This window comes from Emys orbicularis, chromosome 18 (assembly GCF_028017835.1).
Source record: "Emys orbicularis isolate rEmyOrb1 chromosome 18, rEmyOrb1.hap1, whole genome shotgun sequence".
NCBI classification, from domain to species: Eukaryota; Metazoa; Chordata; order Testudines; family Emydidae; genus Emys; species Emys orbicularis.
The window spans coordinates 26948017-26971871 of NC_088700.1; the positions used below are offsets into that span (position 1 = coordinate 26948017).

Sequence of the window (23855 nt, forward strand, 5' to 3'; positions counted from 1 at the left end):
GTACAAAAATATAACTGCATTACTAAGACACATCTGATTTGAAGTATCTTTCTTCCACTTGCATTTAAGATGTCCAGGAACAAATTAATAACTTGATGAAGGCTAGATTTAGAGTGAGATGGAGAGGGAAACTTCAAACCTATAGTTCTTAAATAGATGTAAATTTTTACTCTGTAGCAAATGTGTGATGAACAAAACATTGGCCAGAATGAAGCAGAATACTAGAGAGTTGTTTCAGGACCCAGAAAAACAGGTCTGTGTACCTTCATACCTTCATCATGGTTTTCTTAGGTGAAGCTGGTAAAGGAGTCTGGCTCTGATGGGCAGAGTATTGGTTCTAGGGATTCTTCTGCATCTTCCCCAGTACCCAATTCGGACAGCTTCTCCACGGACCCTGTCGGATTGCCTCCTTTGACAATGCCTCCGAAGCCTGGGTAAGAAAATAAGGAAGCAGAATGAGTTCAGAGCTCCTAGAACTTAGTATTTGTGAAAATATCTGTAAGACCCAAACTGATGGCAACCCCTCTCTTGGTATTGACATCTCCTCATCAACTATTGGGAGTGGACCACATCCACCCTGACTGAATTGGCCTTGACAACACTGATTCTCTACTTGTAAGGTAACTCCCTTCTCTTCACGTGCCAGTATATTTATGCCTGTATCTGTAATTTTCACTCCATTCATCTGAAGAAGTGGGGTTTTTTACCCATGAAAACTTATGCCCAAATAAATCTGTTAGTCTTTAAGGTGCCACCGAACTCCTCATTATTTTTGTGGCTACAGACTAACACAGCTACCCCTCTGATACTTATCATCAATGACTTGTGTATTTTGCAATTCCACAGTCATGGAATTTGCTACACAATAGTGGTACAGAATCTAAGCTTTCATATATGGTTACAAATAGCTTTCCAAACATGAAGTGCTGAAATATCTTATGATGGAAAAGTGAAGTTTTGCTTGTGGGGACTACAGTTGACGGGTATGTTCAACAATTTAGAGATGTAGCGTACTGTTCATCAGTTCTTCAGAGATTTTTTTTTTTTTTCTAACTTTAATCCCACCATATACTTGTTTCCTCTCTGCAGAGAGCCAGCTGTTCGGGCCAAGTCTAACTCTATAAGTGAACAACTAGCAGTAAGTGTTGCTTTAGTTAATGTGAAACATACACAGGAATGTCCAAATATTTAAGTCATGCCCAAATTATTAAAATAATGCTAAGGGCCTATCTGAAATGCATGTAAGCAAAGCATTATCTCTTTAACACTTATATTGTGTTATTACCCAGAAGCCTCACTTGGGATCAAAGCCTAGTTTTGCTTTGTGCTGTACAAACATGGGAAGACTTAGTCCTTGTCCATTCAGAATTAAGATTGAAACTTTGTCCTTAAATGAACAGCAAGAGTTTTATTTTATTTTATTTTATTTATTTATTTATACTGAAAACTAAGCTCCCTGGATCACCAGTGGAATGTTTTAGGGTTTATGCAGCCTGAAATGATAGATGGATAACTTTTGTCTGTCTGTAATATACAAGCACCCTGGGGTTCATGATTTCCTTAGAATAGCCAATAGCCTCTGCTCTTGAGGGAATTCTGCACCAAAAAATTAAAAGTTCTGCGCACAATATTTTAAAATTCTGCGAATTTTATTTGTCAATAAATGAACGTGGCTCCAGCATGGCAGTGGGGAGCACAGGCCACTGGCTGCATTGAGGTGGTAGATCACCCTGACACCTCCACCTCACCTGCTATAGAGGCTCAGCCCAGCAGGATCCAAGTGTGGAGGGGCTTAGTGTGGGGGGGATCCAGGTGTGGGGGTGAGAGGTTTTGGTGTGGGGCAATCTTGGTACAGGTGGCTTAGTGGTGAAAGTGATTGGGGGTGGGGGGGTCTGGCTGGGTGGAACTTGGTGGGAGGGTCTGGATGCTGGGGGAGTGGTGCTTGATGGGGTGGGGGTGCAGGTGGTTGGGATCGGTGGAGTGGGGGGTCGGAGTTCAGCTGCAGAGTCAGCGGAGCCAAGACAGATAGTCTCCTTCAGCTGGGCAGCTCTGCGCTTGCAGAATGAGGGGGGGCAGTGGCATGTAACCTTGTGTGCCCCCCCCATGCCTTGACTCTGTTTGGAGAAGGGCAGTTCCCCCCAAAACTGTGCCCATGGTCACGCCCTCCCCCCCAGCTTCCCTTTGATTCCCTGCTGTTTTGGGAAACATGGGAAATCTGCAAGGGGGAGGAGGGGGATTTTCTGCAGGCACGCAGTCCTGCAGAATCCCCCCAGGAGTAAACCTCATGGGAGCCTGAAACAACTCTGTCCCCTGGGTTCAGGGGCTTTGTCATCACTGACGTTTTCAAAGAGAAACGTCTTAACTCCTCCTTCGCTTCTCTGTGGCCCCTCATTTGGTAAATTGTTTTAAAATGTTGCATCTCTCATCCTGTTAATGGTTAGGGGCATCTTCAGTAGCTCCATTCTTTAGAAAAGCTTTTCATTTCACCTTGTCCAGTAGCCTGAAGGTTATCACTTGAGGGTCTGGTTCACTCCCACTTCCCTGGATGAGGCCATGTCTATTGGAGTTAAGGCAACAGTTTCAGCCTTGAATCTGACTTGCTTGATCCTCTACACGCATTTTAGGAGAGCTTGAGGATTTCCCTGTCATTTTTAGTTGTGATGTGGGGAACTCAAGGACATATGGGTCTATATGCTTTTTTAAAAACATTATTTGTACAAGGATCCTTAAAGGGTAATTTTGTACAGTATTTAAGGGCTTAGTTTCTTTGGCTCTGTGGGTGCTAATAGAACTATAACGGTCTTCTCATATGTAGTGATCAGATACCATGGTGATAGTCAACTTAATACTCCTTGCTATCCATTTTATTTTTAGGCCCTCAGAAGTAAAGTTTGTTAGCTGCAATAGTGTGCGGTGGTCTCCTATGTGCTACAGAATAGAATGGGCTACTGTCAAGAAATCTGGGCTCCTTTGTATCCCTTATGCAGATGGAGCACAGCTATAGAATGAAGGAGCTGGTTAACTTTGAAAATCAGTTCTAGGAGTTCAGGCATGAAACTCTCCATCTTTTGCAGTGTTGTTGTAGCCATGTTTGTCCCAAGCTATGAGAGAGACAACGTGGGATATTATCTCATCTCTTATTGGACCAATTTCTGTTAATGAAAGAGACAAGCCTTTGAGTTTCACAGAGCTCCTCCTCAGGTCTGGAGAAGGAAACCACAGTGTCCAAGCTAAATACAAGGTGAGACAGATTAAGCATAAGGGATTCACACCTGTTGTAGAAGACAACTTAAAATTAATACCTCTGCTGTTGTAGGACAATTGAGAATTCGTAGGCAGCAGAGTGTTACAAGTTGTTGTAATGGGCCATAAAACCAGTCTCTCTGTCAAGTCCATGTTCTGCTGGACACTCAAGAATTATGAATTTAAGGTCCCAAGCTCGTGTGGTGAAGGTGTCGTGCAGGTTTCCTTTAAGGACGAGGACTGAAGTCAGATATGGAGTGATTGCTTTGTGAAAAGTGTTTGCCAGTTGGTGATAGGGTGTTTTGTGTCTTATCATTTTTCTGCATGAGTTCTTCTGAGAGCGTGATGACTGTCTAGTTTCACCTACATAGCTGCTGTTGGGGCATTTGATGCACTGGATGAGATACACACATCTATCACAACATGTGGTGTAAGCCCTATGAATCTAGAAAGATGTGTTGTGTGGGATATTGATTATTGTAGTGGAGATATGGCTGCAGGTTTTGCATCTATTATTTTCGCAGGGTCTGGTGCAGCTTTGAGTTGGTGTGTCCTGGTCTGTGGACAGCTTTCTTCTGATGATTTTGGAGAGGTTGTGTGGGGTTGTCTGAAGGCCAGAAGAGGGCATTCTGAAAGAAATATTTCCTGGATGTGGTCCCCATCAGGTATGGGTTGTAATTGTTTGATACCCCATATAGGGTCTAGTGTGGGGTGGTAGCTGACAAGTAGGGATGTGCATTGGTGGGTTTTTTTCTGTATTGAAGCAGGTTCTCTTGTTGTTTGTGGGTGGACTGTTCCATGTTGCAATCTACTTCTCTGGTGAAGTGTCCTTGTTTGATGAAGGCGGTTTTAAGTGTGTTAAGATGTATATCTCAGACTTCCTCCTAAGAGCATATTCTGTGATATCGGAGTGTCTGTAGATAACAGATTTCTTGGTGGGTCTTGGGTGGTTACTGGATTTGTGAAGGTAGGTGTGGTGATCCTTGGATTTCCTGTGTATAGTTGTCTGTAGGGTTCCATTGCTGAAGCTTATCATGGTGTCCAGGAAGCTGATGTTGGTGTGGAAGAGCGAGTTTGATAGATGGGGGATGTGGTTACAGTGGTTGAAGCTGTAATGGAAACTATGAAGGAGTTTAAGTTGTCTGTTAACTTTAGAGGATGAAAATATCATTGATGTATCTCAGGTATAGTACTGATTTTGTGGTGCGTCTTTCTGGAAGCTTTTCCTCAGTACCCCATAAAGAGATTGGCATAGTGGGGAGCCATCCTAGTACCCATGGTAGTTCCCATGGTATAGACAAAGTGTTTGTTAAATGTAAAGTTATTATCAGTGAAGATAAAACGGATGAGTTTGGCTATGTTTGGGTTGGATTTCTGTGTATGGTGCATTGTCTTGTAGATGCAGTAACTCCTCACTTAATGTCCCAGTTAATGTTGTTACATCGCTGATCAATTAGAGAACATGTTTGTTTAAAGTTGCACAATGCTCCTTTATAACGTTGTTTGGCAGCCGCCTGCTTTGTCCACTGCTTGCAGAAAGAGCAGCCTGTTGGAGCTAGCTGGTGGGAGGCCTGGAACCAGGGTGGACCAGCAGCCCCCCATCAGCTCCCCTAAGTTCTCTGTGTGGCAGCCACCCAGCAGGCTATCAATTGCTGGGCAGTTCAGGTATCCCTTCCCCCACTGTCGTGTGCTGCTCCTGCCCTCTGCTTTGGAGCTGCTCCCAGGAGCCTCCTGCTTGCTGTGCAGTGGGGGGGGGGGGAAGAGGGGTGCTGATGTCAGAGTCCCCCTTCCCCCCCCCGTTCCTGTACCCCATCTCCACAGAGCAGGGACGGGACAGGACAGGGCTCAGGCTGGAGGGAGCTTGCTGGCAGCAGCTGCTGTCTCAACTTGCTGATCTACAGTAACTCCTCGCTTAAGGTTGTAGTTATGTTCCTGAAAAAATGCGACTTTAAGGCAAACAATGTTCAGCAAATCCCATTTCCCCCATAAGAATTAATGTAAATAGGGGGGGTTAGGTTCCAGGGGGAAAAAAAATTTCACCAGACAAAGACTAATATATACATACACACACACACACACTCTATATACGTTTTAAACAATTTAATACTGGTACACAGCGATGATGATTGTGAAGCTTGGTTGAGGTGGTGACGTCAGAGGGTGGGATATTTCCCAGGGAGTGCCTTACTGCTAAATGATGAACTAGCAATTGGCTGAGCCCTCAAGGGTTAACTCATTGTTAATGTAGCCTTACACTCTACAAGGCAGCACGAATGGAGGAAGGGGAGACAGCATGGCAGACAGAGACACACCCTGTCTGTGTGTGAGAGAGAGAGAGAGAGAGAGAGAGAGAGAGATGCACATTGCTCCTTTAAGTATGCTGACCCCACTCTGAGTACACTGCCTTTTTAAGTTAATCAGCAAGCTGAGACGGCAGCTGCTGCCAGGAAGCTCCCTCCATCCTGAGCCCTGTCATGTCCCCCTGCCTCCCCCATATGGAAGATGGGGTAAGCAGGGTGCAAGAGCAGGGGGGAGGGGGACACCTTGACATTAGCCCCCCTCTTCCCACCCCCCGCACAGCAAGCAGGAGGCTCCAGGGAGCAGCTCCAAGGCAGAGGGCGGGAGCAGCACATGGCAGTGGGGGGAAGGGACCGCTGAACTGCTGGCAATTGATGGCAATTGATAGCCTGCTGGGCGGCTGCCACGTGGGGAACATGGGGCTGCCGGTCCACCCTGGTTTCAAGCCCCCACCAGCTAGCTGCAACAGGCTGCTCTTCCTGCAAGAAGTGGACAAAGCAGGCGGCTGCCAAACGACATTATAAGGGAGTATTGCACAACTTTAAACAAGCATGTTCCCTAATTGATCAGCAATGAAACAACATTAACCGGGACGACTTTAAGTGAGGAGTTACTGTACTTAAAAAGGCAGTGTACTTAGAGTGAGGTCAGCGTACTTAAAGGGGCAATGCAGGTCTCTCTCTCTCTTACACACATGGGGTGTGTGTTTCTCTCTCTCACACATGTGCACCCCCACTCCCCGGCACTTTGGAAAGTTGAGGGAGTGGTGCTCTTCAGTGGGATAACATGGGTTCATCATCACGTTCCGTTTCCACAGGGAATGTTTGCAGCCACTGCCATTCTGTGTCTCCTCCCTCCATTCGTGCTGTCTTCATGAGGCTACATTAAATTAACAACAACATGTTAACTTTTGAGGGCTCAGACGAGTGCTAGTTCATCATTTAGCAGTAAGGCATTCCCTGGGAAATATCCCACCTTCTGACTCCACCACCTCAACCAAGCTTCACAGTCATCATTGCTGTGTACAGTATTAAATTGTTTGTTTAAAACTTAGGCCTGGTCTACACTAGGCGTTTATGTCGAATTTAGCGCCGTTACATCGAATTAACCCTGCACCCGTCCACACCACGAGGCTATTTAGTTCGACATAGAGGTCTCTTAAATTCGACTTCTGTACTCCTCCCCAACGAGGGGAGTAGCGCTAAATTCGACATGGCCATATCGAATTAGGCTTGGTGTGGATGGAAATCGACGGTAATAGCTCCGGGAGCTATCCCACAGTGCACCACTCTGTTGACGCTCTGGACAGCAGTCCGAGCTCGGATGCTCTGACCAGCCACACAGGAAAAGCCCCGGGAAAATTTGAATTCCTTTTCCTGTCTGGGCAGTTTGAATCTCATTTCCTGTTTGGACATCGTGGCGAGCTCAGCAGCACTGGCAACGATGCAGAGCTCTCCAGCAGAGATGGCCGTGCAATCCCAGAATAGAAAGAGGGCCCCAGCATGGACTGATCGGGAAGTCTTGGATCTGATCGCTGTGTGGGGCAATGAGTCCGTGCTTTCCGAGCTGCGCTCCAAAAGACGGAATGCAAAGATCTATGAGAAGATCTCTAAAGCCATGACAGAGAGAGGATACAGCCGGGATGCAACGCAGTGCCGCGTGAAAATCAAGGAGCTGAGACAAGGCTACCAGAAGACCAAAGAGGCAAATGGACGATCCGGATCCCAGCCCCACACATCCCGTTTCTACGAGGCACTGCATTCCATCCTAGGTGCGGCCGCCACCACTACCCCACCACTGACCGTGGACTCTGAGGATGGGATATTGTCCAGGGCCGGTTCCTCGGACATGTTAGCGGACGGGGAAGATGAGGAAGGAGATGAGGAGGACGAGGCAGTCGACAGCGCTTACCAAGCTGATTTCCCCGACAGCCAGGGTCTCTTCATCACCCTTACAGAGATCCCCTACCAACCATCCCCAGCATTTAACCCGGACACAGATTCAGGGGAAGGATCAAGCAGTAAGTGTTTTAAATATCTAAACATTTATTTTTAACAGAACTGGAATATTAACAATAAGAACAATGTGTTTTTCATGATTTCTTTGCCCTAGGCGCTTAACTATTCAGTCCCAACTATTTAAAAAAAATCTAACAGTGTCCGGTAGTGCATGATTCTGTTGCCAAAGACGCTCCACTCTTTAGTCCCTGCCAGTGCAGCTATATTAAAATGCGGTCTATGTGTCCGGGGATAGAGCTGAAATCCTCCAGGGACATTTCGAGGAAGCTCTCCTGGAGGTAATTGGAAAGCCTGTTCATCAGGTTCCTGGGGAGAGCGGCCTTATTGGGTCCTCCGAAGTAGGAGACGTTTCCGCGCCAGGAGATCCTCAAATACTCCGGGGTCATAGCCTTGCACAGCATGGCGGCATACGGCCCTGGTCTTTGCAGGCTTTCCCGAAGCATCCTTTCTTTATCGCTGTCTGAGATCCTCATTATTGTGATGTCGCTCATGATGACCTGCTTTGAATTAGGTAGGGGACTGTTAGTATTGGGACTGCTTGCCCGTTCCTTTACAGAACTGTAACCGCCGGTTTACAGCCACGCGGTGGAGGCGGGAGAGGGGCAGCATACAGGGAGCTTTCCCTGGGACAGCCGCGAGGGGGTGGGACAGGGGCAGAGTTCATGCTTGGCCGATTGCTGGCAGCAGAGACTGGCATTGCTTTCAATGTGAAAGGAGGCCAGTGCTACTATTAAAGTTTTAAGCAGCCACAAGTCTACGGCTTACCATGTCTGCCTGCTACAGAAATTCCGGTGTCCTCCCCGCTTCCCAGATCGGCAGTGCAAGACCCCAGGCACTGAAGGCGAGGTCCGAAAATTCGACCTTGTCCTGAGTGCGCATGTGATAGGTGCAGTGCATGGTCTTGTTCACAGAGAAAGACTATGTTCTTTGTTCACAACTACATTTATCTTTCGGAGGAATTCACTACCTTTTTCTCTTTCCCACAGCCACATCTGCGACTGTCTCCCAACCCAGCCTGGCATCACACTCCCAGAGGCTAGCGCACATTAGGCGGAGGAAGAAGAAGACGCGAGAGGACATGTTCTCAGAACTAATGGGCTGCTCCCGAGCCCAGGCAGCACAGCAGAACCAGTGGAGGGAGAATTTGTCCCAAATGTTCGACATAGAGGTCTCTTAAATTCGACTTCTGTACTCCTCCCCAACGAGGGGAGTAGCGCTAAATTCGACATGGCCATATCGAATTAGGCTTGGTGTGGATGGAAATCGACGGTAATAGCTCCGGGAGCTATCCCACAGTGCACCACTCTGTTGACGCTCTGGACAGCAGTCCGAGCTCGGATGCTCTGACCAGCCACACAGGAAAAGCCCCGGGAAAATTTGAATTCCTTTTCCTGTCTGGGCAGTTTGAATCTCATTTCCTGTTTGGACAGCGTGGCGAGCTCAGCAGCAGTGGCAACGATGCAGAGCTCTCCAGCCGAGATGGCCGTGCAATCCCAGAATAGAAAGAGGGCCCCAGCATGGACTGATCGGGAAGTCTTGGATCTCATCGCTATGTGGGGCGATGAGTCCGTGCTTTCCGAGCTGCGCTCCAAAAGACGGAACGCAAAGATCTATGAGAAGATCTCTAAAGCCATGGTCTACACTAGGCGTTTATGTCGAATTTAGCACCGTTAAATCGAATTAACCCTGCACCCGTCCACACCACGAGGCTATTTAGTTCGACATAGAGGGCTCTTAAATTCGACTTCTGTACTCCTCCCCAACGAGGGGAGTAGCGCTAAATTCGACATGGCCATATCGAATTAGGCTTGGTGTGGATGGAAATCGGTAATAGCTCCGGGAGCTATCCCACAGTGCACCACTCTGTTGACGCTCTGGACAGCAGTCCGAGCTCGGATGCTCTGACCAGCCACACAGGAAAAGGCCCGGGAAAATTTGAATTCCTGTTCCTGTCTGGGCAGTTTGAATCTCATTTCCTGTTTGGACAGCGTGGCGAGCTCAGCAGCAGTGGCAACGATGCAGAGCTCTCCAGCCGAGATGGCCGTGCAATCCCAGAATAGAAAGAGGGCCCCAGCATGGACTGATCGGGAAGTCTTGGATCTCATCGCTATGTGGGGCGATGAGTCCGTGCTTTCCGAGCTGCGCTCCAAAAGACGGAACGCAAAGATCTATGAGAAGATCTCTAAAGCCATGGCAGAGAAAGGATACAGCCGGGATGCAACGCAGTGCCGCGTGAAAATCAAGGAGCTGAGACAAGGCTATCAGAAGACCAAACAGGCAAACGGACACTCCGGATCCCAGCCCCACACATCCCGTTTCTACGAGGCACTGCATTCCATCCTTGGTGCGGCCGCCACCACTACCCCACCACTGACCGTGGACTCTGAGGATGGGATATTGTCCAGGGCCGGTTCCTCGGACATGTTAGCGGACGGGGAAGATGAGGAAGGAGATGAGGAGGACGAGGCAGTCAGCAGCGCTTACCAAGCTGATTTCCCCGACAGCCAGGAGCTCTTCATCACCCTTACAGAGATCCCCTACCAACCCTCCCCAGCATGTAACCCGGACACAGATTCAGGGGAAGGATCAAGCGGTAAGTGCTTTAAACATATAAACCTTTATTTTTTACAAAACTTGAATATTAATACTAATAACAATCTTTGATTCATGATTTCTTCCCCCGGGCGCTTAAATAATCAGTAACAAGTATTTATAAAAAAATCAAACAGTGTCCGGTTGTGCATGATTGTGCTGCCCAAGCTGCTCCACTCTTTTGTCCCTGCTACAGCAGCTATATGAAAAGCCGGTCTATATGTCCGGGGATAGAGCAGTAGTCCTCCACAGACATCTCAACAAAGCTCTCCTGCAGGTAAAGGGATAGCCTGTTCATCAGGTTCCTGGGGAGAGCGGCTTTACTTGGTCCTCCAAAGTACGAGACGTTCCCGCGCCAGGAGACAAGCAGGTACTCTGGAATCCGTGCCTTGCAAATCATGGCAGCATAGGGCCCCGGTCTCTGCAGGCTTTCTCGAAGCATCCTCTGGATCTCGGTGTCCGGGATCCTCATGAGGGTAATGTCGGTCATGACAACCTGCTTTGAATTAGGTAGGGGACTATTAGTATTGGGACTGCTTGCAACAAGTTCCTTTACAGAACTGTGACCACTGGTTTACAGCCACGCGGTGGGGGCAGGAGAGGGTCAGCATCCAGGGATCTTTCCCTGGCACATCCGCGAGGGGGTGGGACAGGGCCACAGTTCTTGCTTGGCCGATTGCTGGCAGCACAGACTGGCATTGCTTTCAATGTGAAAGGTGGCCAGTGGTACTCCTAAAGTTTTAATCTGCAACAAGTCTACGGCTTACCATCTTTGCCTGCTACAGAGAGTACCGTGTCCTGCCCCGGTTCCCAGATCGGCAGTGCAAAAGCCCAGGCACTGAAGGCGAGGTTCGAAAATTCAACCTTGTCCTCAGTGCGCATGTGATAGGTGTGGTTCATGGTCTTGTTCACGGAGAAAGACTAGGTTCTTGTGAATCAAGGTTCTTGATTCACAACTACATTTATGTTTCGGAGGAATTCACTGCCTTTTCCTCATTTCCCACAGCCACATCTGCAACTGTCTCCCAACCCAGCCTGGAATCACACTCCCAGAGGCTAGCGCACATTAGGCGGAGGAAGAAGAAGACGCGAGAGGACATGTTCTCTGAACTTATGGGCTGCTCCCGAGCCCAGGCAGCACAGCAGAACCAGTGGAGGGAGAATTTGTCCCAAATGCACCGGACACACATGGACCGTGAGGAGAGGTGGCGGCAGGAAGACCAGCAGGCGACTCAAACGCTGCTTGGACTTCTGAGGGAGCAAACGGACACGCTCCGGCGCCTTGTTGATGTTCTGCAGGAACGGAGGCAGGAGGACAGAGCCCCGCTGCAGTCTATCAGGAACCGCACTCCCCCGCCACCAAGACCCATACCCCCCTCGCCCAAAGTCCAAAGAAGGAGGGGCGGGAGAGTCCGTGAAAACTCTCACTCCACCCCTGCAGACTGCTCAAGCACCAGAAGGCTGTCATTCCCCAAAATTTGAAAAGTCCTTTCCTGGCCGCCTCAAGCAAGCCCCCGTCCAAGTTTCACCCCCCAGTTTCATGTGTGGTTGTTAATAAAAAATACGTTTCTGTTCATTACTGTTTCAGTCATGCTGTTTTGAGGGAGAGTCTGTCTGCAGGGGGGGAAGGGGCTTGGTAATTGGACAGGACAGTCACCTTTAGCAGGCTACAGAGGCGGGGGCAGGTCCAGCAGCAGGGCACATACACAGTGCAGTGACTAGTTACCCTGGTCAGTCTGGGAGGTGGTTTTCATGTTCTGTGGTTGGGCGGGGGGGGGGGGGGGGGGAGTTGCTCTGTGACTTTGTGGCGGGGGAGGGCAGTTACAGATGTTATGCAGCGGTCCTTGTCCTGGATCACAGAGCCACGCAGCAGGGGATCTGTAACCCTCCCCCCCCCCTGCCATAAAGTCACATAGCCCCCACATACACGCAGTCCCGCTCAGGAGGGCTGGCAGGCTCCGTGGAAACAACCAATCCGCCACTGCGAATCCTGTCATTCCTGGAGTTTAGAAGGATCATTTGCATCAGTACACTACACCCGCTCCCCACCACAGTCTGCGTCCCAGGTTTAAAACATTCCCGCGAAAACAGTAATAAAGACAACGGTGTTCGTTAACAAAATAAAACTGAATTTATTTTTTTGGAAGGGGGTGGAGGGGGTCTGTAACTGGAGAGGATAGTCATCCTTAACCGGGTAAAGAAACGGGGGCAGGTTCAGCTTCTCTGGACAGAAACTTAAAAGTCACTGGTCACCCTGCTCACTGTGGAACCAGGCTTTCAAAGCCTCCCGGATGCACAGCGCGTCCCGCTGTGCTCTTCTAATCGCCCGGCTGTCTGGTTGGGCGTAATCAGATGCCAGGCTATTTGCCTCAACCTCCCACCCCGCCATAAAGGTCTCCCCCTTGCTCTCACACAGATTGTGGAGCACACAGCAAGCAGCTATAACAATGGGGATATTGGCTTCGCTGAGATCACAGCGAGTGAGTAAGCTTCTCCATCTCCCCTTGAGACGGCCAAAAGCACACTCCACCACCATTCTGCACTTGCTCAGCCGGTAGTTGAACAGTTCTTTTTCAGTGTCCAGGGCGCCAGTATAGGGCTTCATGAGCCAGGGCATTAGCGGGTAGGCTGGGTCCCCGAGGATCACTGTAGGCATCTCCACATCCCCAAGAGTTATTTTGTGGTCCGGGAAGTAAATACCTTCCTGCAGCCGTCTAAACAGACCAGAGTTCCTGAAGACGTGAGCGTCATGAACCTTGCCCGGCCATCCGACGTTGATGTTGGTAAAACGTCCCCTGTGGTCCACCAGTGCTTGCAGCACCATTGAAAAGTAGCCCTTTCGGTTGATGTACTGGCTGGCCTGGTGGTCCGGTCCCAGGATAGGGATGTGAGTTCCATCTATAGCCCCACCGCAGTTTGGGAATCCCATTGCGGCGAAGCCATCTATGATGACCTCCACGTTTCCCAGGGTCACTACCTTTGAGAGCAGTACCTTAACGATTGCGTTGGCTACTTGCATCACAACAACCCCCACGGTAGATTTGCCCACGCCAAACTGGTTCGCGACTGACCAGTAGCTGTCTGGCGTTGCAAGCTTCCAGAGGGCTATGGCCACTCGCTTCTGGACAGTCAGGGCTGCTCGCATCCGGGTGTCATTGCGCTTCAGGGCAGGGGACAGCAACTCACAAAGTTCCATGAAAGTCCCCTTCCGCATGCGAAAGTTTCGCAGCCACTGGGATTCATCCCAGACCTGCAGCACTATGCGGTCCCACCAGTCCGTGCTTGTTTCCCGTGCCCAGAATCGTCGTTCCACAACATCCACATGGCCCATTGTCACCGTGATGTCCTCGGTGCTGGGTCCCGTGCTTTCTGACAGGCCTGTGCTACTCTCAGACTTCAGGCCCTCACCGCGGTGCCGTAGCCTCCTCGCCTGGTTTATCTGCATCTGCCTCTGGGAAAGGTGGATGATAAGCTGCGAGGCGTTGACAACGGCCACAACTGCAGCAATGGTCGCAGTGGGATCCATGCTCGCAGTGCTGTGGCGTCCGCGCTGTCACTGACCAGAAAAGTGCGCAAACTGATTTCCCGCCGGCGCTTGGAGGGAGGGAGGGAGGGCGGTAGTGACGGACGGATGACGTCTATTACCCAAAAGCACCCTAGACACATTTTTTTTACCCAGAAGGCATTGGCGGCTCGACCCAGAATTCCAATGGGCAGCGGGGACTGCGGGAACTGTGGGATAGCTGCCCACAGTGCACCGCTTCCAATGTCGACGCTTTCCCCGTTAGTGTGGACTCAAAGTCGAATTACTGTCCTTAGTGTGGACACACACATTCGACTTTGCAATATCGATTCCACATATTCGATTTAAGTGAAATCAAACTACCCTCGTAGTGTAGACATACCCTTACACACACACACACATACATACACACAGTATAGGTGTGTGTATATATAGTCTTCTGTCTGGTGAAAAACATTTCCCTGGAGCCTAACCCCCCTCCTTCTCCCATTTACATTAATTCCTATGGGGAAATTGAATTCGCTTAACATCGTTTCACTTAAAGTAGCATTTTTCAGGAAAATAACTACAGCGTTAAGCAAGGAGTTACTATCTTTGAGGCAGGCAGCAATTCCATCATGATGATGGTTTTGGTGTATAGGGAGATTGACATCCGTAGTGGCAAGGATGGTGTTCTAAGGGAGGTTGTTAATGTCGTGGAGTTTCTGGAGGCAATCAGTTGTGTTCTGAAGGAAACTGCCCCTTGTGTGGTGAGTGTTTGAAGGTGGCTTCTGTGAGTCCTGATATTCCTTTGGCTAGATATGATGGCCTTGCCTGGGTTCCCTTGTTTGTGTATCTTGGGAAGCATGTAGGAGGTCCCTGGAGTGGGGTCCCTGGAGGATGAGGTGGTAGAGTTGTTTCAGGAAAGATTTGATTCCCTTCAATTCCTGTGTGAATTTTCACAATGTGAACACTCTGTATCTGACCTCTGTCATGTTCTCAAAGAAAATCTGCACACCTTCAAAAGCTATGCTGCAACCTGTGTGAACGCCTTATGCTTAACAATCTGTCCCACCTTGTATTTAGTTCGGAAACTTTGGTTTCCTTGTTCAGACCTGAGGAAGAGCTCTGAAGTTCGTCCCATCCACCAACAGAAGTTGGTCCAATGAAAGATATTACCTCATCCAGCTTGTCTCTTTCTATCTTGTTAATGTGTTTGTACAATAGATAGCCATACAGTACTCATGACTGTAAAATCAGTTGTAAAAACAGTATATTAATTCCTATTCTCTCTTTAGTTAAAGTATTATCTAAAGGAACAAAAGATCTCAGGAATTCTCTAAATACAGAGACTTTCTTAATTTGATAGCTGGAAAAAGACTGAACAAAGCTTCTGCAACTGAGTCAGTATATAATTCTGTGCTCTATAGAACCATAGTAATCCGGGTTAGTGTCAAGAGGGCACTGAAAAACGGGTTAAAAGATACGGAGGCAATGTAATTGCAAATGTTTCTTCCAGAATCCTGATGTAGCAAAAGCAAAGCTGATTTCTCGGATGGCTAAAATGGGACAGCCTATGCTACCTTTCCTTGCAGGAACAGCAGGCACCCAGCTTGACTCCAGTGACTCAGAAATAGAGGTGCGTCACCAAGCACTAATGTTCCTTAAAATGTAGGATTTGATATACATTCCAGGCAGTACAAGAACTACTGCTGAGTGCACAGTGGCTGCTCTGCCTGCCTGCAGGGTGACTGCTGTCAGTGTCTCGCTTGTGCCTTTTTGAAGCTCATGGGGACACCTTGTATGATTGGAACTGTTGACATTCAGTTCCACATGAGGCTAGCATTCCTGTCAAGCTTAAATTCCCTGTCTATACATGGGTGCATTGCTGTTAATCATATCTTGTCTTAGGAATGGCTTTGCATCCAAATTTTTGACTAAGTTGTTAGCTCACTAATACTGACTGAAATTTGGGAATGTTTTAGGACCCAAATACATTGAGAGGAACAGCACAGCCTGTCTCTTCATCCCCCAAGAGACCTTTCTTGCAGCCAGCTCATGCAGTACTGCCTCAGTTGACAACGCAAGGTAATGAATTGGTCTGCTTGGGTTTGATGGGTTTGATAAGTAGAAACTGAGTCATGGACTGGCATGTTTAACCATTTTCTGCTGCATGAATTGTGTGTTCCTTTAAGGAACTGAAAAGAGGATGTGACTTGTGAGTGACCCTCCCATCACTCAGCTCTCCAGGTGGACTATTTCTTGTACCCGAAGGCTGAGTTATTGAGTGTAGGTTCTAGTTATCTTCACTGAAGTTACTTCTCATGAGTTAGTCTAGCTTGAGTGGAAGAGGACCGCAAAGCACAGTAACATTTGAGCTGCTTATGTCCACAGTGGCACTGCACTCGTTTGTGTCACTAAGACTTCGGGGGGCACATCCCATCGCTCGCTGAGCTGCTGTAGGAATTTTCCCAGTAGATTGTGGGAGAATGTCTGTCCTTTCTGTGTACATGAGGGAGAGAAGGGGAATTATGGGAAGGCATTGGAGGACTCGTAGCACTCAAGTGGAGCTAGCTGGCTTCCACATTGCAGAGTTGTCATGTTAGCAGCTGAGTTGTGTTCACCTTTACCTCCTGGCAGGCCAGACAACTTGAGTTAAAAGCACTACCGCACTTGAGTTCAGCATTTCTGTGTGTGGAGGGAACTCAGGTTAGGGGCAAACTCTTGCTTACTTTGAAGTGAAGATGGCCCCTTAGGCCTGGTCTACACTAGGCGTTTATGTCGAATTTAGCACCGTTAAATCGAATTAACCCTGCACCCGTCCACACCACGAGGCTATTTAGTTCGACATAGAGGGCTCTTAAATTCGACTTCTGTACTCCTCCCCAACGAGGGGAGTAGCGCTAAATTCGACATGGCCATATCGAATTAGGCTTGGTGTGGATGGAAATCGACGGTAATAGCTCCGGGAGCTATCCCACAGTGCACCACTCTGTTGACGCTCTGGACAGCAGTCCGAGCTCGGATGCTCTGACCAGCCACACAGGAAAAGGCCCGGGAAAATTTGAATTCCTGTTCCTGTCTGGGCAGTTTGAATCTCATTTCCTGTTTGGACAGCGTGGCGAGCTCAGCAGCAGTGGCAACGATGCAGAGCTCTCCAGCCGAGATGGCCGTGCAATCCCAGAATAGAAAGAGGGCCCCAGCATGGACTGATCGGGAAGTCTTGGATCTCATCGCTATGTGGGGCGATGAGTCCGTGCTTTCCGAGCTGCGCTCCAAAAGACGGAACGCAAAGATCTATGAGAAGATCTCTAAAGCCATGGTCTACACTAGGCGTTTATGTCGAATTTAGCACCGTTAAATCGAATTAACCCTGCACCCGTCCACACCACGAGGCTATTTAGTTCGACATAGAGGGCTCTTAAATTCGACTTCTGTACTCCTCCCCAACGAGGGGAGTAGCGCTAAATTCGACATGGCCATATCGAATTAGGCTTGGTGTGGATGGAAATCGGTAATAGCTCCGGGAGCTATCCCACAGTGCACCACTCTGTTGACGCTCTGGACAGCAGTCCGAGCTCGGATGCTCTGACCAGCCACACAGGAAAAGGCCCGGGAAAATTTGAATTCCTGTTCCTGTCTGGGCAGTTTGAATCTCATTTCCTGTTTGGACAGCGTGGCGAGCTCAGCAGCAGTGGCAACGATGCAGAGCTCTCCAGCCGAGATGGCCGTGCAATCCCAGAATAGAAAGAGGGCCCCAGCATGGACTGATCGGGAAGTCTTGGATCTCATCGCTATGTGGGGCGATGAGTCCGTGCTTTCCGAGCTGCGCTCCAAAAGACGGAACGCAAAGATCTATGAGAAGATCTCTAAAGCCATGGCAGAGAAAGGATACAGCCGGGATGCAACGCAGTGCCGCGTGAAAATCAAGGAGCTGAGACAAGGCTATCAGAAGACCAAACAGGCAAACGGACACTCCGGATCCCAGCCCCACACATCCCGTTTCTACGAGGCACTGCATTCCATCCTTGGTGCGGCCGCCACCACTACCCCACCACTGACCGTGGACTCTGAGGATGGGATATTGTCCAGGGCCGGTTCCTCGGACATGTTAGCGGACGGGGAAGATGAGGAAGGAGATGAGGAGGACGAGGCAGTCAGCAGCGCTTACCAAGCTGATTTCCCCGACAGCCAGGAGCTCTTCATCACCCTTACAGAGATCCCCTACCAACCCTCCCCAGCATGTAACCCGGACACAGATTCAGGGGAAGGATCAAGCGGTAAGTGCTTTAAACATATAAACCTTTATTTTTTACAAAACTTGAATATTAATACTAATAACAATCTTTGATTCATGATTTCTTCCCCCGGGCGCTTAAATAATCAGTAACAAGTATTTATAAAAAAATCAAACAGTGTCCGGTTGTGCATGATTGTGCTGCCCAAGCTGCTCCACTCTTTTGTCCCTGCTACAGCAGCTATATGAAAAGCCGGTCTATATGTCCGGGGATAGAGCAGTAGTCCTCCACAGACATCTCAACAAAGCTCTCCTGCAGGTAAAGGGATAGCCTGTTCATCAGGTTCCTGGGGAGAGCGGCTTTACTTGGTCCTCCAAAGTACGAGACGTTCCCGCGCCAGGAGACAAGCAGGTACTCTGGAATCCGTGCCTTGCAAATCATGGCAGCATAGGGCCCCGGTCTCTGCAGGCTTTCTCGAAGCATCCTCTGGATCTCGGTGTCCGGGATCCTCATGAGGGTAATGTCGGTCATGACAACCTGCTTTGAATTAGGTAGGGGACTATTAGTATTGGGACTGCTTGCAACAAGTTCCTTTACAGAACTGTGACCACTGGTTTACAGCCACGCGGTGGGGGCAGGAGAGGGTCAGCATCCAGGGATCTTTCCCTGGCACATCCGCGAGGGGGTGGGACAGGGCCACAGTTCTTGCTTGGCCGATTGCTGGCAGCACAGACTGGCATTGCTTTCAATGTGAAAGGTGGCCAGTGGTACTCCTAAAGTTTTAATCTGCAACAAGTCTACGGCTTACCATCTTTGCCTGCTACAGAGAGTACCGTGTCCTGCCCCGGTTCCCAGATCGGCAGTGCAAAAGCCCAGGCACTGAAGGCGAGGTTCGAAAATTCAACCTTGTCCTCAGTGCGCATGTGATAGGTGTGGTTCATGGTCTTGTTCACGGAGAAAGACTAGGTTCTTGTGAATCAAGGTTCTTGATTCACAACTACATTTATGTTTCGGAGGAATTCACTGCCTTTTCCTCATTTCCCACAGCCACATCTGCAACTGTCTCCCAACCCAGCCTGGAATCACACTCCCAGAGGCTAGCGCACATTAGGCGGAGGAAGAAGAAGACGCGAGAGGACATGTTCTCTGAACTTATGGGCTGCTCCCGAGCCCAGGCAGCACAGCAGAACCAGTGGAGGGAGAATTTGTCCCAAATGCACCGGACACACATGGACCGTGAGGAGAGGTGGCGGCAGGAAGACCAGCAGGCGACTCAAACGCTGCTTGGACTTCTGAGGGAGCAAACGGACACGCTCCGGCGCCTTGTTGATGTTCTGCAGGAACGGAGGCAGGAGGACAGAGCCCCGCTGCAGTCTATCAGGAACCGCACTCCCCCGCCACCAAGACCCATACCCCCCTCGCCCAAAGTCCAAAGAAGGAGGGGCGGGAGAGTCCGTGAAAACTCTCACTCCACCCCTGCAGACTGCTCAAGCACCAGAAGGCTGTCATTCCCCAAAATTTGAAAAGTCCTTTCCTGGCCGCCTCAAGCAAGCCCCCGTCCAAGTTTCACCCCCCAGTTTCATGTGTGGTTGTTAATAAAAAATACGTTTCTGTTCATTACTGTTTCAGTCATGCTGTTTTGAGGGAGAGTCTGTCTGCAGGGGGGGAAGGGGCTTGGTAATTGGACAGGACAGTCACCTTTAGCAGGCTACAGAGGCGGGGGCAGGTCCAGCAGCAGGGCACATACACAGTGCAGTGACTAGTTACCCTGGTCAGTCTGGGAGGTGGTTTTCATGTTCTGTGGTTTGGGGGGGGGGGGTTGCTCTGTGACTTTGTGGCGGGGGAGGGCAGTTACAGATGTTATGCAGCGGTCCTTGTCCTGGATCACAGAGCCACGCAGCAGGGGATCTGTAACCCTCCCCCCCCCCGCCATAAAGTTACATAGCCCCCACATACACGCAGTCCCGCTCAGGAGGGCTGGCAGGCTCCGTGGAAACAACCAATCCGCCACTGCGAATCCTGTCATTCCTGGAGTTTAGAAGGATCATTTGCATCAGTACACTACACCCGCTCCCCACCACAGTCTGCGTCCCAGGTTTAAAACATTCCCGCGAAAACAGTAATAAAGACAACGGTGTTCGTTAACAAAATAAAACTGAATTTATTTTTTTGGAAGGGGGTGGAGGGGGTCTGTAACTGGAGAGGATAGTCATCCTTAACTGGGTAAAGAAACGGGGGCAGGTTCAGCTTCTCTGGACAGAAACTTAAAAGTCACTGGTCACCCTGCTCACTGTGGAACCAGGCTTTCAAAGCCTCCCGGATGCACAGCGCGTCCCGCTGTGCTCTTCTAATCGCCCGGCTGTCTGGCTGGGCGTAATCAGATGCCAGGCTATTTGCCTCAACCTCCCACCCCGCCATAAAGGTCTCCCCCTTGCTCTCACACAGATTGTGGAGCACACAGCAAGCAGCTATAACAATGGGGATATTGGTTTCGCTGAGATCACAGCGAGTGAGTAAGCTTCTCCATCTCCCCTTGAGACGTCCAAAAGCACACTCCACCACCATTCTGCACTTGCTCAGCCGGTAGTTGAAGAGTTCTTTTTCAGTGTCCAGGGCGCCAGTGTAGGGCTTCATGAGCCAGGGCATTAGCGGGTAGGCTGGGTCCCCAAGGATCACTGTAGGCATCTCCACATCCCCAAGAGTTATTTTGTGGTCCGGGAAGTAAATACCTTCCTGCAGCCGTCTAAACAGACCAGAGTTCCTGAAGACGCGAGCGTCATGAACCTTGCCCGGCCATCCAACGTTGATGTTGGTAAAACGTCCCCTGTGGTCCACCAGTGCTTGTAGCACCATTGAAAAGTAGCCCTTTCGGTTGATGTACTGGCTGGCCTGGTGGTCCGGTCCCAGGATAGGGATGTGAGTTCCATCTATAGCCCCACCACAGTTTGGGAATCCCATTGCGGCGAAGCCATCTATGATGACCTCCACGTTTCCCAGGGTCACTACCTTTGAGAGCAGTACCTTGACGATTGCGTTGGCTACTTGCATCACAACAACCCCCACGGTAGATTTGCCCACGCCAAACTGGTTCGCGACAGACCGGTAGCTGTCTGGCGTTGCAAGCTTCCAGAGGGCTATGGCCACTCGCTTCTGGACAGTCAGGGCTGCTCGCATCCGGGTGTCATTGCGCTTCAGGGCAGGGGACAGCAACTCACAAAGTTCCATGAAAGTCCCCTTCCGCATGCGAAAGTTTCGCAGCCACTGGGATTCGTCCCAGACCTGCAGCACTATGTGGTCCCACCAGTCAGTGCTTGTTTCCCGTGCCCAGAATCGCCGTTCCACAACTTCCAGATGACCCATTGTCACCGTGATGTCCTCGGAGCTGGGTCCCATGCTTTGTGAGAGGTCTGTGCCCCTCTCAGAGTTCAGGCCCTCACCGCGGTGCCGTAGCCTCCTCGCCTGGTTCATCTGCCTCTGGGAAAGGTGGATGATAACCTGCGAGGCGTTCACAAGTGCCACAACTGCAGCGATGGTTGCAGCGGGATCCATGCTCGCAATGCTGTGGTGTCCGCGCTGTCAATGACCCGAAAAGCGCGTGAACTGATTTCCCGCCGGCGCTTGGAGGGAGGGAGGGAGGGCGGTATTGACAGACGGATGACGACAATTACCCAAAAGCACCCTCGACCCTTTTTTTTTTACCCAGAAGGCATTGGCGGCTCGACCCAGAATTCCAATGGGCAGCGGGGACTGCGGGAACTGTGGGATAGCTGCCCACAGTGCACCCCTTCCAATGTCGATGCTTTCCCCGTTAGTGTGGACTCACAAAGTCGAATTACTGTCCTTAGTGTGGACACACAAGTTCGACTTTGCAATATCGATTCCACATATTCGATTTAAGTGAAATCGAAATACCCTCGTAGTGTAGACATACCCTCAATCTCCATCATACAGATTCGTTTAGGCAGGATTGTGGGCAGTCTCATAGATTATCAGGGTTGGAAGGGACCTCAGAAGGTCATCTAGTCCAACCCCCTGCTCAAAGCAGGACCAATCCCCAATTTTTTGCCCCAGATTCCCTAAATGGCCCCCTCAAGGATTGAACTCACAACCCTGGGTTTAGCAGGCCAATGCTCAAACCACTGAGCTATCCCTCTCCCCCTCTCCCTTTAGCCTTGGTCTGTTCAGTGACTGTAGTTACATGAATCATGTAGGGGTCCCATACACTTATGTCAAGTAACTTAGACAACTGAAACTGACTGTCAACAACAAAGGATAGACTTACTGTGCTAAATATCTTCTCTTGTTCCTTTTCAGTACCTCAACCATCTGTTTCTGGGCTCCAAGTGCCCTCTGCTGCCTTAATGCCTGCAACCCTCCAGCCCCATTCAGCTCTCCCTGGAAGTGCACAGAGCTTTCAGGTATTGAAATCAAACTAGTGGAGACCTCTGATGCTTCTGATGGCAGCGCTCCCTTAGATGTATGCTCTTCTCCATTGTTGGGAAGAGGGGATCCACAACTGGAATAGAGGAGCCACATAAAGAAGGAGCCGTCTCACCAAACTGAAGGATGTTGAAAAATCAGAGGGTTCAGGGAGAGAGCCACAAGGATAATTAAAGAACATAAGAACAGCTATACTGAGTCATACCAAAGGTCCATCCAGCCCACTATCCTGTCTGCTGATAGTGGCCAATACCAGGTGAACAGAACAGTCAATCAGCGAGTGATCCGTCCCCTGCCATCCAGTCCCAGCTTCTGGCATTCAGAGGTTGAGGGGGGGACACAGCATGGGGTTGTATCCCTGACCATGTTGGCTAATAGCCATAGAATCGTAGGAGTGGAAGGGACCTCGAGAGCTCATCTAGCCTAGTCCCCTGCACTCATGGCAAGACTAAGTATTATCTAGACCATCCCTAACAGGTATTTGTCTAACCTGCTCTTAAAAATATCTAGTGATGGAGATTTTCACAACCTCCCTAGGCCATCAATGGACCTATTCTCCATGAACTTATCGAACTCTTTTTGAACCCAGTTATACTTTTGGCCTTTACAGCAACCCCTGGCAATGAGTTCCACATGTTGATAGTCCATTGTGTGAAGAAGTACTTCCTGCCCATTAATTTCATTGGGTGACCCCTGGTTCTTGTGTTATGTGAAGGGGTAAACAACACTTCACAAATGGTGTGGTGAAAATTAATAAGGATTTTATATACCTCTGTCATATTTCCCCACCCACCCCCACCCAGTCTCTCTTTTCTAAGATGAAAAGTCCCAGTCTTTTTAATCTCTCCTCATACGGGAGCTGTTCCATACCTCTAATAATTTTTGTTACCCTTCTCTGTGCTTTTACCAATTGTAATATCTTTTTTGAGATCAGGTGACCAGAAGTGCAATCAGTATTCAAGGTGTGGGCATACCATGGATTTGTATAGTGGGTATTACGGTATTTTCTGTCTTACTATCTATGCTTTTCCTAATGGTTCCTAACATTGTTAGCTTTTTTGACTGCTACTGCACAGTGAGCAGAACTTTTCAGAGAACTGTCCAAGATATCTTTCCTGAGTGGTAACAGCTAATTTAGAAGTATCAGAGGGGTAGCCGTGTTAGTCTGAATCTGTAAAAAGCAACAGAGGGTCCTGTGGCACCTTTAAGACTAACAGAAGTATTGGGAGCATAAGCTTTCGTGGGTAAGAACCTCACTTCTTGCATCTGAAGAAGTGAGGTTCTTACCCACGAAAGCTTATGCTCCCAATACTTCTGATAGTCTTAAAGGTGCCACAGGACCCTCTGTTGCTTTTTAGCTAATTTAGACTCCATCATTTTGTGTGTATAGTTGGGATAATATTTTCCAATGTGCATTACTTTGTATTGAATTTCATCTGCCATTTTGTCACCCTTTGTAACTCTTTGCAGTCAGCTTTGGACTTAAGTATTTTGAGTAATTTACTATTGTCTGCAAACTTTGCT

At 49.3% G+C, this 23855-nt stretch overlaps 1 protein-coding gene across 1 annotated transcript in view; it reads left to right on the forward strand.

The window, feature by feature from the left end:
- The window catches only part of FKBP15 (FKBP prolyl isomerase family member 15), a 79299-nt gene that overhangs the window by 28180 nt on the left and 27264 nt on the right, over window positions 1-23855 (forward strand). The window contains exons 10-14 of the mRNA XM_065418704.1: window positions 292-434; window positions 1090-1138; window positions 15173-15292; window positions 15639-15741; window positions 22206-22309. Coding sequence (XP_065274776.1) covers window positions 292-434; window positions 1090-1138; window positions 15173-15292; window positions 15639-15741; window positions 22206-22309 — 519 coding nt within the window. The remainder of the gene's footprint in view (window positions 1-291; window positions 435-1089; window positions 1139-15172; window positions 15293-15638; window positions 15742-22205; window positions 22310-23855) is intronic.